Raw genomic sequence first — 17,800 nt, forward strand, 5'->3', positions numbered from 1 at the left:
TAGGCTTATAAATGCCCTAGGGCAGATAGCCTAGTATGAACCTATGAACCTATAAAACCAAACTACGTTAAAAACATTTGCACAGTAACAACTGCACATTCCCTCATGTACATACCACATGAGCACATATGCATTGAATTGGGAAGTAGCTTTGTGAATTATAAAAATAAAAATAAAATCAAGGAAAACATTTTTGTGGGGTGCAAACACCTACTTATTATTCTGATTCCAAGTCCAATTTAAGCCTGAGAAAAAGTAATCAGATAAAAAAAATAAATGATTCTTCTCCTCCTGCTGTTGGGATTTCAAAGTAAACTAAATCACATGCAGTCCATATCCCCACACAATGCTACAAAGTGTAGTGAGCAAACACATTTAGGAAAACAATGTAGAAAGCTAAAAGGTTACCAGTGGTTTACCACTGGGCTCATTGCTGGGTCCTCTGGCATCAATTTCTCAGACCTTCCGACCAACACTCCTGGCCTATGGTTATCTAAGTGTGCAGATGGCTGTCTATTGGCTGCTATTCAATATTGCACTGAGTCACAATTGCTGCAACATGGCTAAGACTATGTTAACAACTGGTGCAAATACAATGGCTTAAAATAAATCTGTAAAAATATTGCATACTTTATGTTAGTAAACACAACATTGTCAAATGCCATATAGATAGCACACCCCTCTAGTCAGACACTGTTGTAAGAAATGTAGCCACTTTTGTTGATAATTCCTTATCATTTGTCCATTATGTCTCCACAGTTGTTAGGAAAGCCTTCTACCTGGCTCATTTAATTTCCAAAGGCATCTCCAATAGATTCAAAGAAGTCTTAATTCCATTTTATGCATGTCTCATTAGATCTATTATTGAATATAGTGCACCTTTTGGCATGTATTTGTCTAAACATATGACTCAACTTGGAGAGACCTCAGAGATTCATAACTAAAAAGATCAGTAGCATCAAAAATCTTTGTTATCAAGGCAGACTAGCAGTCTTCTCTTTATATTCAGTTTCTTATAGACTCCTCTGTGGAGATCTGTGTCTAGCCTTCAGAGCCATGAAAGTTTCATCCATTTCCTATTCCTTCTCAGAATAAATGGTACCTCAAATACCTGGTTAAAAGAAGTAAACCTTCCTTCATCAACAGATTATTAAGACATGTTGGCATGATAGATTTACATCCTAACTTATGCGTCACCTCTGGAACAAACTTCCACTCCATGTCAAACAGAGTTGCACCTCTGTCTCCTTCAAGGTAAACCCAGACAACTGGATGTCCAGCCCTAAATTCTCCCCTGGTGTATCTTGTCTTGCTTTCCTTAAGGCTGAATGGGAGTTTTTAGCTAGACTTCTAATGGTCTACAGACTGATTACCTTGTACTTACATATACATAACAAGCACTTGGTTATTGTGCAGCTGAAGGCAACCTGCCTCACAGTGGTCAGGTGTACCCATGCACCATCTATGGCATGCATCATTTTCTATTTTGTTAGCTTGCTGCATTTCATTTATTGCTGTAATCCCATAGAAATGAATAAAATATATCACTCTAAACAAAGGAGCTACATGCTGATCTTTGCAGATGTTTGTGAGGGGGGGGGTTCTTCTGCGTTTTGTTAGTTTAAACCATCTGAAGCTTCATTTCACAGAATAAGTACAGGCTGTGTTTTCAAAAGGGAAATGCCTTGTGGGAAGTCAATACTGAGGAGACATCCTCAGAAGACAGACATCTGGAGGGCACTCATGTTCCTTTGAAAAGTTTCAGGCCCATGAGCCATAGTGTATTTAGCTTTTTGATTGCTTTGGACACCATCTCTGCAACATTAACTTAATGGTAAGAGTGTTTTTTTCAGTCTTCCCATTCCTTCATTGCTGGTAATAGCGCAGTACTGCTGTATATCTCTCTGCTTTTGTCTGGAAAATTTCTGCTGTTTCACAAATGCTGCATTGGCTTCTAGCTGTTTGGTTAAATCATCTGTCATTAACATCATTACCTGTCCATTACAAAATGGTAAATCCTTCCTCATCAATTATGTGCTTAATGCAGTTTCAGCCATTCCTTATATCTTTGATTATCATTTCCCATAAATGCCTTGGAATAATCCATAGCTGTGGCTTGGTTGCTGGTGTCATGTCTGAATCAACAGTCCCTGAAAAGATGCTAACTCATCTGTGGCTGACTCACAAAAGATTGATCATGAGTGTGTGAAACCTGGAAAGCAAACAATATTCTCTAAACTAAAAAAAAAGAAAGAAAGAAAGAAAGAAAAAAAAAACAGACCAAAAAGGATTTTTGCAGGGGGTGTAACCCCCTTGCAACTCCTCTCCCCCTGCTATATATATATATATATATATATATATATATATATATATATATATATATATATATATATATACATACACCAACTCAGGTTGCATTCTCATGAAGAACATACCTCTCAACTGTACACATTTTCGCAGAATGTCCAGATTTGTCCCTCATATTTTTGGTCCATTTTTCATACAATTGTGTTTTTTTGGCAAATTTGTGGCAAATCATTAAAGACTGAAGTTAGAAAATAATGGCAGACATTTGAGTTTCACAACTATATCCTTCAGAAAATTCACGCTAATGCAAAACCTGTTATTCTATCAATTTTCAAAGTTTGTAAGAGCAATATTTAAAAATCGTCCCTATTTTTGGGCCTTTGTCCCACTTTCATTTATGGCTTTGTCCAGATTTCTTATTCTAAGAGGATGAGAGGTATGATGGGGAAAGGGAAAATCCACAGTACTACAGCAAGTCAGTCCTCTGGGGGGCCCGCATTCACAAACTAAGGATCATCTGTATCGATGTCAGTCACTGCTGTTTCACAAACAAGCCTGACTTCCCTAAATCAGTCATACTGCAAATAAGACACGGACTATACTGCAGCATTTTCAGACACTTTCGTTTAGTCTGCCATAAAAATATTATTGGTGGAAAGCATTTCAGTATCAAATGTCTCTCCGTGATCTTTTTTTCCCTACATCTGGTTGTTTATAATACCAGCTTCCCATGTATTACCTGACCTAAATAGTATGTATCAATTCTTCAGTTATTCATCCCATATTTCTATTTCCTCATTTCAGGAAAAACGCTAACAACTCGGTTTATTTATTTTATTTTATTTATCTCAAATTTAGTAACTGGGTAAGTGAACTGATCAAATAACCCATTTCAGCCGCCACCTGCACTTCAGAGGAGCAACGTAAGTAATACAATAAGAAAATTAATATCAAAAGAGAAAATACTTCATCCATTATACAATAACAAAAATGCGTATCAAAAGTAGAAAAGGGGTAGCCATAAACATCATTCACAATATTTCAAGCATCTTAGAAAAAAAATGTATACAATATTTAGAGTATTTACAGGGTAGAGCTCTCTTCTGAGTGTTAATATAGTACTGTATCACCATTGCCAATCTCAGTTGCCACCTTCTTGTGAAATACTTAGTTTACTTGTTAGTTGACAACAAGATGATTATCTTAATTAACAGACCCTTTTCAGCCAGCTTTTATTGCACATAAAATTTAAATATGCAATAGCGTTGTTATAATCATTAAAAGGCTAGAAAAATATGTAAAATTATACATTTCACAACACAGAAATGAATTGTTTGTCTACTTTATTGTGTAGGGAGAGTAAAATAACATTGGATCTCAGCCATGATCATTGTAACATGGACACTTTTAGGCTCATATAGGTGTGCTCTTAATTTTTTGAGTGTTGAAGGTGAAAAGGTTTAGTTAAATTCTAGTATTCACTAGTGAGTTATTCCAGCTTCAAGTACACATTTTGTAAATGACTTCTTACTCAGTACTAATGTAAATATGCAATGTTTCGAAGTACTGATCTCTGCACATGGTGGTCAGGGAACATTAGAGCAATGATGGCTGTCTACTGAAAAATGGTACAGTAATTTAAATACCAGAATATTTAATAGGAAAATGTCACTGACTGTCATAGACAACCACTTTTTCTTCTGGATTGTCAAGTAATGATGTTCAATGTTCTCCTGACCTGGACACTAAAATAAAAACAATAGTTATCTGGAATAACTGGGTGTTGCCAGTAGTATGCAAGGGCAGGACTGTTAATGCGCAGTCTGAGTCTTGCAATTAACATGATACCTTTTCTTTATATAGCCTTTCGTGTTCAAAGGCTGATTTATATAAAAACATATACTGTTGTAATACTTTATTTACTACAGCATTTATGAGTATGTTAAATACAAGAGAGGAGACTAGCCATAAGCCTAAGTATTTAAACCTGTAAACATGAGTTAGTTCCATTTTGAAGGCCTGGATCAGTTTTAGAAACATTGCAGGCTTGGACAGATCATCCCTAAAAGCAAACCACAGACCTTTATTGTACCACAACATCTGCAAACAACTGGCACTCTTTAGTGAACTACCTCTTTGCCATTGTCTTCTTTAATGAGTATAGCTGACATTCTTGTTGGCCATCTCTTGTGCCTTCTGTATCCTTTGGTTTGTGGCCTGCATGAGGACCTCCTTCTGCTGCTGCTGTCCATCTTGTTATGTTACTTTACTTTTGCTTGACAAAAGAAGGAGACAATGAGCCTATTTAGGCTGACATTTAAAGATCATAGGCTAGATTCATAAATGCCTGCACTAAGTGTACACAATCTACTTTCAAGAACATCTGTACCACATGTTTTCTCCTGTCTATTCACTCAGAAAGATCATACTAAGTGTACACATAGTCTATACTTTGCAGTAACTTTTATAAATCCTCCTCGATATTTAATGCTGCAAGAAAATCAGTAGGAAAACTAAATTTAGGAGGAAGAAGGTGGGAGTTATGCTTATGTTGTCAATTCACGCAGAACAGTGTGCACTTAGTGTGCACTTGATGTAGGTGTTCATGAATCCAGCCTCATGTCTATTACATCTGCCATACTTGTGCAAAAGTCTTAACATACAAGTGGCACTAAATGCAGCTTGTCTTGCTTCAGTCAGTATATCCTGCCTAGATGTACTGATGTCATTCAGGGAAACACTCCATTACTACATAATGTGTTAATTGGAAAACAATTGTAAGGAACTGTCTTTATGAAAAAAATACTTTACAGTTCTTTAATAATTAATGCCCTTCCCCCAAAACACAAACACACACAACTGTTCCACAATAAAAGAATCAAGAGCAGAGCAAAAATTTAATCTTGAGGCTTATTATTCATAGAAATTATTGCTAGTTTCTGTGAGCCGCCAAAATGGCATCATTACCATGCAGTGAATGTCCCAGTCAGAAGAACAGAACATAAGGACATTTACTCTAGACTTCCACACTTCGTGATTATTTTAAAAGTTTATTTATTTTATTTTTGCTTGGACTAAACCACTTCATTTTTTATAAAGGGGTGAGCACCAGCACAAAGATGTTGCTGTGTTTCAAGGTAAGGTTTTTTTTACATGTGCGGCAAATGTGTTAGACATGATCTTTAAGTGCTTTTACTGTTTTTACCTCCATACTTTACTACTCATCCTTTCTTTACCTATCTCATACTCTTTTGTATACTTCCATTCCCTCTTCACTCCCCCATTCCAGTAGTTCTTTCCAAGGGTTCACAACTCTCTCTGTGAAGGAGTATTTCAGCACATGCAAGAAAATAGTTGTTTCCTACTGCCTGTGCCTATTTCCTGCTGTCACTGCCCCTTCTGTTCAAAATTACCTATTTCACATCTCCCTGACATGATCTCATGCAGCCTAGAATGTCCTCTCTTGTCTGTTCTGGTCCCTGATCAGGACAGCTGTATCTACCTTGTCTCTGGTCTGGGCTCCGTCCATCAGCCTGATCTTCCTCTCATTATTTGGCCTCCAGAACTGTATGGTCTGACCAGGGTCTACTGGACACATAGTATCAAACCCTAGCCTTTGGAGTCTGTACCTGAGAATACACACTGGCATTCATTTTGCTTCTGCTGCAGATCTCAGTCCATGTGTGATCAACACCTCTTTATCTTTTCTCTTCTCTGTTACCTTAAGTTCTGCTCTACTGAGTTGACATTTAACACTGGAATTATTGTAACTCAAGGACAGTACTTTGACTTTCTTAATCCTTCCTTATATTCTACACCCCCCACACACTGCTATGCATTTTCATCTGCTATCATTAAGGAGGACAATCTTTTCTCTCTGATTCAATGGATGTTTCTGAGACAATTTAGACAAACATACTAAAGTGTATTGTGCCCAGGACTAATTGTTGCCATACTGTATTAGTCATTTTTCTTATTCCCGACATTGTCACCCTCACCTTAACCCTCTGTCTCCTGCCCTTTAACTGTCAATTTACTCAGTCTGGGTCCAGCTCCTAACCCTGCAGATACCCAGCAAGCCCTTGGACAGGACCACATTAAAATCTTGGTGAAGTCTTGCACTGATACTCACCTATCAAGTTATAGTGATAATGTATTTGTAAAACTGGACTTTTCCATTCTGGCCTATCATGTCAACACCCCCCTTACTTGTCTTTTTTTTTAAGACTAAAGCAAAACATTCATTCTGTATGTCTGTTTTTTTTCCTGGTCTTCCCTGATCTCTCTCCCATCATTGCTCAGTCTGGCCAGTTCTATTCACTCACACTTTCTTTCTATTATTACCTAAAGAAACCCTCACTTTGATTCTTGATCACTTCTGCTAACCCCTTTCATATTTTACATTTTGCTGCTACTACTATATTGATGTTTTTAGTTATACCTTTGTTCTGTACCTCCTCCACTACCACTGCCCCTTCTCTCTCTACCTTTGTAGGCCTTATCTTTTGCCCTAATTGCCCTCCACACATCCACGTGTAGGCACACTAACGTTCATCCCTTTCTAACTTTTTTGACTTTTTGTTCACAAACTTTCCATAGCCCTGAGTATTCCATGCCTGGCCCTTTTCCATAGCTTGTTGTATCCCAGCCTCGTAACTCATTCTTGACCCCCTGCCCCAGTACAGCATAACCCATTCTTCTAAAATCTCAAACTGTCAACTTTTTATTTAATTCTTACCTTTCTCCCACTCTAACCAACACAGTGCCATGATCACTGTTGTCAAACCTTGTCATAACCTGGCCATCCATAACATCTACTGCATTGGTTAGGATCACATCTAGAGAACTATCCTTTCTGGCACCCTTTTGCACCAGTTTACTGACCTCCTCGTGGTCTAAGACATCAGTCTTATTCTACTGCTTCTGTGTCCTGCAGCTTGGAATCTCCAGGTCTGCTCGTGCTAGACTTTGTGACCACAAGAGTATTATCATTTTCTCCCTACACACTTGTTTGTTCTCTTCTCCAGTCCCTCATCCTCTTTTCTTGTTGTGTCTAGTGTTTCAATCCACCAGCTGCCCCCACTTTCTGTACCATAACTGCCAGGGAACTTGACTTCTAACCCTGGCTGTACCCCTACCCCATTCATGGTTTGGAGTGCTTCCTCCACTCTCACTTTATGTCTGCTACTTTTCATGTAGACTACTATGACCCCCCCATATTTGCATTTGTGTCATTCCTTAAAGGACCAGACCAAGGCACTTACGTATCATGTCATGCCCCCTCTTACCATTTAGCCATGTTTCAGTGATATCAGCAGTATTCTTCCTCCCCTCCCAAGTACTGCTTGTATACCCCCAGTCTTTCTACCCAGACTCCTTGCATTGTAGAGTGAAGCTAGTCAAACATGGCTTTTTTCAGACACTAGAGGCCTACAAAACTAAGGCCATTTTATGCCTTAAGCCACACATTAGGTGTTAAAGAATGAAAGAAAAATACTGAGATTGAAATAAGTAAATTAAGTAGGTATATGTAAGTGTGCGTGCATCTGTCCGTATCTGTCTTTTAGTGTGGGAGTGTGTGTATGTAATACATGGGGTGCCATGACTATGCTCCAAAACTCAGATAATGACAGCTTTGTTAAGTATCTTTCTCACATAAAAAAGACACACTCATTTAATACAGTGAAGTTCTGGAAGTCTGCAGTCTAACTTCCAGTGGTTGCATCCTGGACCTTTTTACAAAAATCAGATTATATCTTCATAGTTCAAATGAATGTCCATATCTGTAGTACCATAAGTGGTACAAATTTATTTATTTATTTATTTACATTTGTTGACCGGGAGAGTCCGACTGGACACAGGTCCATTTCAGCGGAGGTCCGGGAAGAACAGCTTCACATTAAGTATTGCTTACATTATACAGTTACAAAACCATCATTAAAATATAGGCATTAGTCCAGCTGAGGACGTAAAACAAGAATAAAACATAGATGTAAAACAGCTGTAGAACATAGTACAATTTTAAAATATGGTGACATATACTCAGCATGGTTACAAATGTAGTTGAGATTCATCAGTGAACAATTGATACAATCTGTTTTTGAGGTACATAACAGCCATTAGCAGTTGTTGCTACAAGAAGTTAGTATTATGTGGTAGGTAGGTGGGAACATGAGTAGCCAAGCTTGCTAAGAGTAGGTTGTTGATAGGGGGCTGAGAGAGGTAGTGGGTGGGGGGAGTGAATGGTATTAGAGGGGGGGGGTTGCAAGGGCATATCTGGCAAGTTTTTAAGTGTGATTTTAGTAAGGATTTGAAGTGGGTGCAAGAAGTTACAGAGGTAATTGAGGATGGGAGGGAGTTCCAGAGTTTGGCTATAGTGCAGGAGAATAATGCTTCTCCAGCAGAGTTATTGCCTCTTGTGACCTGTAGGAGGTTTTTGTGGCTGGATCTTAGTGGTCTCATGGTTATGTAGGATTGGAGTAGATTCTGGAGAGATGGGACTTTTATTGGTTGGTTTATTAGTTTGTGGGCGAGTACGAGTTGGTACCATTGAAGGAGGTGGGGGAGCTCTAGCCAGCCCAGTTCTGCTAGTGAGAGACAGTGGTGAGTATGGTAGGAAGCCCCTGTGGTGAATTTGGCGATTTTGTTGTAGCAGGTTTCAAGCTTATGTAGGTTGCATTGTCTAAGGTTAGTAAATATTAGCGAGGTGTAGAGTAGGGTGGAGATAAGATGAGAATTTGATACTGAAATTTTAGCTGCTTTGGTAAGTAGTTGCTGATTTCTATATAATGCTCCTAGTTTTTTGTGCACTTTTTAATGGTCATGGAAATGTGAATATCAAAGTTCAGTTTATTGTCTATTTCTACTCCTAGTAATTTGGTATTTTCTGTAGGATGGATGGTGGTGTTGTCTTTTGCTGTGATGTTAAGGTGAGAGCTGTCTAGGATAAGTTTGGTGGGTTGGAAGATTAGTAATTTTGTTTTGTTTGGGTTGAGTATTAGTTGGGCATCGGATAACCAAGTTTCAATAAAGGAAAATGCTTCCTGTGTGACTTTTTGCAGTTCGGGTAGGGAGTGGGCTGTGCAGATAATGGCTGAGTCATCTGCATATTGTATGAATGTGCCATATGTTGTGGCTGAGGCTAGATTATTGGTGAAAATAGAGAAGAGTAGGAGTCCCAGGATGGACCCTTGGGGAACCCCTATGGAGACTGGTAGTTGGGGGGATAGGTTGTCCTGACAAACAACTGCTTGCTGGTGGTCAGATAGGTAACTCTGAAACCAGTTGATGACTGGTTGAGAGAAGGATAGGTTATTGAGAAGAGAGATGAGTTGTTTGTGTGGGACCATGTCGAAAGCTTTAGAGAGGTCTAGGAAGGTAGCTGAGGAGAGGTAACCTGCATTTTTATTTTGTAGGCTAGTGTTAGAGAAAGAGAGTAAGGCGGTGGTGGTGCTATGGTTAGGTCGGAAACCGTGTTGTGTTTTGGAGAGGAGGTTGTTAGCAAAAAGTGATCTGAGACTTGAGAATGGATGCATCTCTTTAGTATTTTGGAGAGTGGCGAGAGAATAGCTATGGGGCAGTAATTGGTTAGATCTGTGGAGGGGCCTCCTTTGTGTAGGGGAATTATGTGTGAGACTTTCCATAGTGTGGGAACATAACTTTCTGACAGAGATCTGTTAATTATGTGTGATACTCCATAGTGTGGGAACATAACTTTCTGACAGAAATTTGTTAATCAAAGAGTGATACTGAGTAGGCTAGAGCATCAGCTGCAAGTTGAAGGTATTCACTTTGGAGGTTGTCTACTGCTAATCTGGTGGGTTTAAGTTTAGTTAATAGTTGTTTTATTTTGGAGGTAGGAACAGGAGAGAAAGAGAAGCTAGTGGGGAGATTGTTAGTTGTAGTTGATGGTGTGGGTTGGGGGGAGGTTGTGTTGTCTAGCTAGTGATAGTACGGTTTGTGTGAAGTGATTGTTGAAAGAGGTAGCAATATTTTCGGAGGAGTGAATTAAGTTAATAGTGGGTGTACTTACTTTACCTGGGTGGAGGATGGAGTTTATTGAGGACCAGAATTGTTTAAGGTTATGTTGGGAGGAGGTAAGGGCAGACTGATAGTATTGGATTTTGCTCTGTTTTATAAGCTTTTTGGTTCTATTGCGTAGTTCTAGGAATTTTTGCCTAGTAGAGGGGTTTTTGGTTTTGTGCCAGTTGTCCCAGGCTTTATCCCTGTTTTTCATTTCAGACTTAGTGTTTTTTTGTAGCCATGGGGATGGTTGGGCTCTAGTTCAGGAACGTCTTATGGAGGCGTGGTAATTAAGGATGCTTAGGAATGTTTTATTAAAGTAGTCAACTGCGTCATCTAGTTTGAGGTATTTTAGAGGTTGCCAGTTACAGACTTTTAGGGATGAGCTGAATGAGAGGGGGTTGAAGTTAGTTTTTTTGCATATTTGACGTTAGATGATGGGTTTCGCTTTATAAAGGTGTTTTCTTAGTAGGAAGGTTGGGGAGTGATCACTTTGGCTGTCAGATAGGCAGCCTGCTATATATGACTGGGGGCTCTTATTGACTAGTATCCAATCAAGGTAGTGTGTTTGTTGGAGTTTTTATTTATCCTAGTAGGTGACTGGACTAGTATGGTGAAGCCATGAAGGTTTACATCATGGGTTGGGTGGCTGCTAGAACAGGATTGCCAGTCAGTGTTGAAGTCTCCTAGAATTAGAGTTTCTTGGGGTAGGTGGTAGGAAGTCCAGCTGAGGAGGTTTTCAAGTGGAGGGATGTTTTGACCAGGTGGGAAGTAGCAACCTATTATGTTTAGGGTTTTATTTGGGTTTATTTTAAGGTTGGTATATATTATTTCTTCCTTACCTATTTGGGGAGCTGCTAACTTCAAGATCTGAATGTCTAGATGCTGTTTAAATATTATAGCTATACCACCTCCTTTTTTTGTTTAGTCAGTCTACTCTTAGTATATTGCAACCAGTAGGGAGGATTCGCTTATTGGTAATGTGTAGTTTTAACCATGTTTCTGTAAGGATCACTACATCAGGGGAGTAGAAGTCTATGGTGGCATGGAGTTTGTGTACCTTGTTGCATATACTTCTAATATTTAGGCTTATCAGAAGGAGGTCGGTTGGCTTTCTACTGGCTGTGATTTGGGAGAAGATGTGGTTTGTAGTCTGATTATGAGGGGAGGGGTTGGAGATTGAGGGGCCAGGGGATGAACGTCTCCACTGAGTGCTAGGTTGGATATGGATGAGAATATAATTTATCAATTTCTGGATATGCTTGCTTATTAGGGAAATTTTTTGATTGGGTTCTGTGGGTAATAGGTATGGTGGTAGGGTTGTTATGTTAAGTTGTGGGGTTGTTTTTAGTTTAGGTATTGTGGTATGTAGTCTATATAGAGAGTGTATAGGGAAGGTTGTTGACCTGATGGGAGAGTAGTAGAGTAGAGGTGGGATATGAGTGGTAGTGTGTGTGGTGGTACACTGGTAGTGGTTGAGTGCGGGAATGGTGGAGGTTTGGTAAGATGTGATGTATGCAAGGAGTGTGCTTGCAGTGAGTATAGGTATGGTGTGTTTGCACATATTAGCTGAGTAGGAGGGATAGTAGTGAGAAGCTGTAGGAGGTAGCATAGGTGTAGTGATGTTATAGGTTGTTTGAAAGGTGGGAGTGGCTACTGTTTGTAATAAAGGTAGGACCACTGGGGGCAGGTGGAAATTGGGGGCAGGGAGGAGAGCGAAATGGGCAATAGATGAAAGAAGACTATCAGTAGGTTTAGGAGCCAATTTAAAGGGAAAAAGCTAGTAAAATACAACCATAATACAAGGTAAGATAGACCCGTCCGTGGAATTTTTGTTTTGAGCCCTTATGGAGTACTGGGAGATGGGTAGGAGCACTACAGGATTTAATAGAAATAATTAAATGTTCTGCATAGTGTTTCAATAGTTGGGAGAGAAGGGAAAAATGCTGGGAGAGAGGGGAATTCTTCAGCTGGTCGTTTAAGGTACAGTGCTCAACAGGGTTTCCTAGGTACACTGCCTAAATAACATGACAGTTTAATAGATTGTAACAGGTTTGCAATTTACAGAAACATCTAATATACATCAAACATCTAACATCTAACATACTAAAAAGTGCAAATGGCAACATGCTCAGTACAAAATAATCTTTACAGTGGAAGCATTCATTAGTTTCCAGATTTTACACTACATTTTAGAAATCAAAATAAACACAGTTAATAATCATTTTACAGTTTACTGTAATTTGTGCTTCATCAGTAATCCACTGGCCCACTTGAATTTATTTTACCATGTTTCATCTACATCTAAAACAAAGCCTTTGGTCACTCAGGCTTGCCATTTTTAGAATTACATTAATCCAAAATCACCAGTGGTGCTTGTTGTGATGTTGCTGTCTCATGTAAAGAATTCCCCAGACCTCATCACTTTAAAATAAGCTTTGGTTGTCATTAACTCTGAAGTTACGTGTTCTTGATTTATTTATCTTTCTGTTGCTTGAAGCTTTCACTTGCAGAGCCTTAATCCCACAGTGTATAACTTATGTTACATACTGAGTCTTATGGACTTATCTTTTATGAATGGAATTTGAGAAAGTGACTGCATGCTTGAAACATAGGCTATAAAATATATAGTCTTTCACACTTCAGTATTGGCCAGCATATAACAGGGGAATAATTAAAAACAGATTTCTGTCTGCCTGCTGTCTGTGCCAGTAATCTGACTTTCTGTAACATAAAACAATGTCTTATACTGTTTTTCTGACAGTGCTGGCTAAGTGATTTAGAGCTGGAAAAACACCTAGTGCTTTTTTTCGTCAGTAACTAGTATGCACATGGAGTTCTATGCTCGATAAAGAATTGATCATGACCCTTTTTATGTGTCCACCACTCCCAGGGGTATGTCTTCCTTCATTTGATGTCAGTATAACCCTTGTAACAACAGCAGAAATCATAGCGATAGACAGTCCACCATAAGAAAGCAGCAAACTATTAAATAAGATCAGTATTTCACATTCTTGTTTGATGACACTGAAATTATATTATACAACTTATAAGGTTTCAGTTAGTAACTGTACCAATATAAAACAGTCAAGTAACATAATTTTTTTTCCCACAGGCCTTGAAACCCATCAACAAGCCAAGGACATGAATATGGTTCATATTACCTGAAGAAATGAACCATAGCTTTACTCAGTGGCTAATTTTGTTCTTACGCTTATTTTGTCAGTTGCATATTTCTTCTCTTAAGATTCACTTAGGTAAAGACAGACAGACATTCTGCTTAAAACAGTGTTTAATGATTGTGCCACTGTTTTATTATGGAAATCTGACTGAAACTTTGGGCACAATCTTTAATTTAAATAAAATGACACAGAAGACTGCACTGTGTGTCCTGATCAATAATTCACTGGAGCTGATCCTTCTGATATAAAATGTAATGACATATATTACTCATATGGTGAGTTACTGTGTTTTGTGACACTGAATATATTTGAATAAACTATGTGGGGCACTGATATGACTGTAGTGAAAATGAATGCATTTTTACTTAAATGCACATGGGTTAAGAAACCCAACAGGCAGATTATTACACTTAAGTTTAAGATGCAACTTTAAAAACTGCCTTGTGCAGTTTCCATACCAGGAAGATAATTAACAGACTTCAGGAATGCATCCCTTGGAAATTCCAGTGCAAAGAGTATCAGCTGAGAACGAGCTCCTGAACTGCTGATGCAAAGTTACACAAAGCAATAAATGAGACCAGAAGCTTTCAAAACAAGTCATAACCAATTTTGTTGTGTACATCACTGGCTGAACATTAATTCTACATGTTTACAACACTTCCTTTTTGCATCATTACAAAGGGGAGGGGAGGGTATACATCACATGTCTTGTAAATAATTCTGAATGGACACCAACTACTATACACTTACTGATTACATACATGTGTACAGCACCTTACATTAGGTGACTGAGTTTTGATTGAAGGTCAAGTACTGCCAAACCATATGAAAGCCAGGCACCCTTATATTGTAAAGCACAGGTCATGTATACAATTCTAACGTTTGTACTTAACTCATAACTGCACAGAATGTTGCTTTTTTGTTGTCATATAGGTTGTATAAAACACTGGCCATCATCTTTCCATCAGTGTGCTTCTTGTCAGGTTCCCTCTGAAAGAAAATACTATGTGACCTGCATCATTCAGTCACCACAGAAGTTTACAGTGTGGGATTTGCAGGGTTCCCCCATATGCCTGTACCCTAATACTACCTAGAGTCCACTAGATTCATCACAGATGTCTAGGACTTACCATGTGCAACAAAATTATCAGGGCATCAAGCGATTCCTGGGGAGGTCTGACATCTCTAAGGTGAAGATTTAGATATCTATTACCACAGAGCTTCAGAAACAGTTGAACCCTTTCTATGTCACAATAAGTCAAACAGTCTTTTAAGATATATGTTTTGTCATGTAGGAAAGCAGCTCATAAATAACAAAAGTTTACTAAAGGTTTATTTCAGCTTCCTTTCATATCTGCACTCTTTCAAATCTGAGTCCGTTGTCAGAAATTGCAGTAACACAATCACATGCACCTGAAGCAACACATTCCCAATCTACACAGTGATGTTATAGTATGTTTGTAACTGCAAAAAATATCCTCCTGCCCAAAAGGCAATTGCACGGCTCCACAAATTCAGATACATAAAAAAACAATGAGCCAGCAAACCGTGAAACTGAACTAATTTAATAATTAATGCAGCATAAAAAACAAACACCCAGACCGGTTTCGGCTGGTAAAAGACACAGTCTTCATCAGTGTGAAAATAAAATCAATGCAATACTGTTTTATATATCTGCAAGTCAATTAAACACACCCATTGGTTGTTTAAAATTGCTCATTCAATCCAGGTGGAAATAATCCACCTAGTTTAACAATCCATTTTTTCTCCTTGGAATCTAGAATGGAGTGCCAACCTGTTTTGTTTGATTTATTCCCCTTAACTAAATCAATAATCAAAAATGTAAACTTGGCTGATTTATGAGCCATACAATGCTTATATAGTGCATTACTGGATTTATTGTTTTTAATATTACTTATATGTTCTGAAATTCTCAACCTAAGCGGACGGGATGTTTGACCAATATGAAAGGATCCACAGGTGCATGTGGCTAAGTATATTAGCCAGTCACTACTGCAATTGGCAAAAAATTGATATCATACACAATGCCACAATTTTTACTCGTGAACTGTTTGGACTTGGATATTTTGTCACAATGTGTACAGTGACCACATGGAAAACATCCAATAAGTGGTTCACCTGTAATGGTAGTCTGTATCACCTGAGACCAACCTCTAACATGAGAATGTTTGTAATGAATGAAATAATATGCCAAATGTTTTCCTTTATGAAAAGAAAAAAAAAAACACCTAAACACCTATCTGGTAACATATTAGATAAATGCTGATTACACTGCAGTATATTCCAATGTCTGTGTATACTATTAATAAGTGCATCAGAATTCCTTGCATATGTGGTAACAAATCTGATAGGTTGTGGGTTCCATTCTTCACATGTTTTGTATGTCAATAAATCATCCCTCTTCAGTGTGTTTGCCCAATTGCTGGCCTGCAGAACATGTCCCGTATGATATCCCCTAGATTTAAATCTGTATGTTAAATCCTGTCTATATTCTTGAAAAGTAGATTCATGAGAAGAAATCTGCCTCATCCTAATATATTGGGATTTAGGGATATTTTTGGCTATATGAGGAGGATGAAAGCTGGATGCAAGGAGGACAGTATTGAATATGTATATTTTCGGAAAACCTGCGTACTTAAGGTGTTATCTGATAGTCTATTGATTTGAACATCAAGCAAAGTAATAGTATTTGCATGATAACTGACTGTAAAATGCTGGCCCCATTTATTCTCATTCAAATAAGATATAAACTCCATCAAATAATCCACAGCAGTCCTCCACACCATTCAGCAATCATCCAAATAGCGTCTCCAAATGTCAATTTCATCCAGGAACAGATTATGGCTGTTGTCATAGATAATTTGTTCCTCAATAAAGGCCATAAATAGATCAGCATAAATGGGGGCAAAGGATGCCCCCATGGCTGTGCTCTTAGTTTGCCAATAGCATGTATCCTGGTAAAAAAAGACATTATTGGTTAGGACATGTTCCGTCAGGCCTATGAGGAAGGTGTCAAAGCCAGGCTGTATAAATCAGCCACATGCAGCCAATACCCAATGGCTTCCAGCCCAGCCCAATGAGGGATGTTAGTATACAAAGCACTAACATCGAGTGTGCACATAAGCCACCCGGATTCCAACTGAGTTTCTGAAATGATTTTAAGGAACTCTGTGGTGTCTTGTAAATGGGAACGTATTAACCCCACCTTTAGATTCAAGAAGCAGATAGACGATTTTCTGCTATTAGCTAGGGAGGAAGGTATTATTACTGATAGGGTTATGCAGCAACTTATGATTCACGATTCTGATAATCAATACATTTACTTCTTTCCAGAAATACATAAAGATCCTGTTCATCCACCTGGTAGACCAATTGTGTCAGGAAAAGGATATATTACTGAACCTTTGTCAATTTTTCTTACAAAATATTTAAAACCTTTGCTGCGTTGGGTACGTTCCCATTTACAAGACACCACAGAGTTCCATAAAAATCATTTCAGAAACTCAGATGGAATCTGGGTGGCTTATGTGCACACTCGATGCTACTGCTTTGTATACTAACATCCCTCATTGGGCTGGGCTGGAAGCCATTGGGTACTGGCTGCATGTGGCTGATTTATACCAGCCTGGCTTTAACACCTTCCTCATAAGCCTGACGGAACATGTCCTAACCAATGATGCCTTTTTTTACCAGGATACATGCTATTGGCAAACTAAGGGCACAGCCATGGGGGCATCCTTTGCCCCCATTTATGCTGATCTATTTATGGCCTTTATTGAGGAACAAATTATCTATGACAACAGCCATAACCTGTTCCTGGATGAAATTGACATTTGGAGTCGCTATTTGGATGATTGCTGGATGGTGTGGAGGACTGATGTGGATTATTTAATGGAGTTTATATCTCATTTGAATGAGAATAAATTGGGCCTGCATTTTACAGTCAGTTATCATGCAGATACTATTACTTTTCTTGATGTTCAAATCAATAGATTATCAGATAACACCTTAAGTACGCAGGTTTTCCGAAAATATCCACAATTCAATACTGTCCTCCATGCATCCAGCTTTCATCCTCCTCATATAGCCAAAAATATCCCTAAATCCCAATATATTAGGATAAGGCAGATTTGTTCTCATGAATCTACTTTTCAAGAATATAGATAGGATTTGATATACAGATTTAAATCTAGGGGATATCATATGGGACATGTTCTGCAGGCCAACAATTGGGCAAACACACTGAAGAGGGATGATTTATTGACATA

The 17,800-nt window shown here is 38.5% G+C and overlaps 1 protein-coding gene across 3 annotated transcripts in view; it reads left to right on the top strand.

Moving 5' to 3' along the window:
* Positions 1 to 13,844, top strand: part of LOC122811344 (zinc metalloproteinase-disintegrin-like batroxstatin-2) — a 576,382-nt gene extending 562,538 nt beyond the window's left edge. For all 3 annotated transcript variants that reach the window (XM_044083123.1, XM_044083121.1, XM_044083122.1), the window contains one exon: positions 13,445 to 13,844. In XM_044083123.1, coding sequence (XP_043939058.1) covers positions 13,445 to 13,477 — 33 coding nt within the window. In that variant the 3' untranslated portion in view covers positions 13,478 to 13,844. The remainder of the gene's footprint in view (positions 1 to 13,444) is intronic.
* The last annotated feature ends 3,956 nt before the right edge of the window (positions 13,845 to 17,800 follow it).

Source organism: Protopterus annectens, chromosome 9.part0 (genome assembly GCF_019279795.1).
Source record: "Protopterus annectens isolate FY-2018-M chromosome 9.part0, PAN1.0, whole genome shotgun sequence".
Classification (NCBI taxonomy): Eukaryota; Metazoa; Chordata; order Ceratodontiformes; family Protopteridae; genus Protopterus; species Protopterus annectens.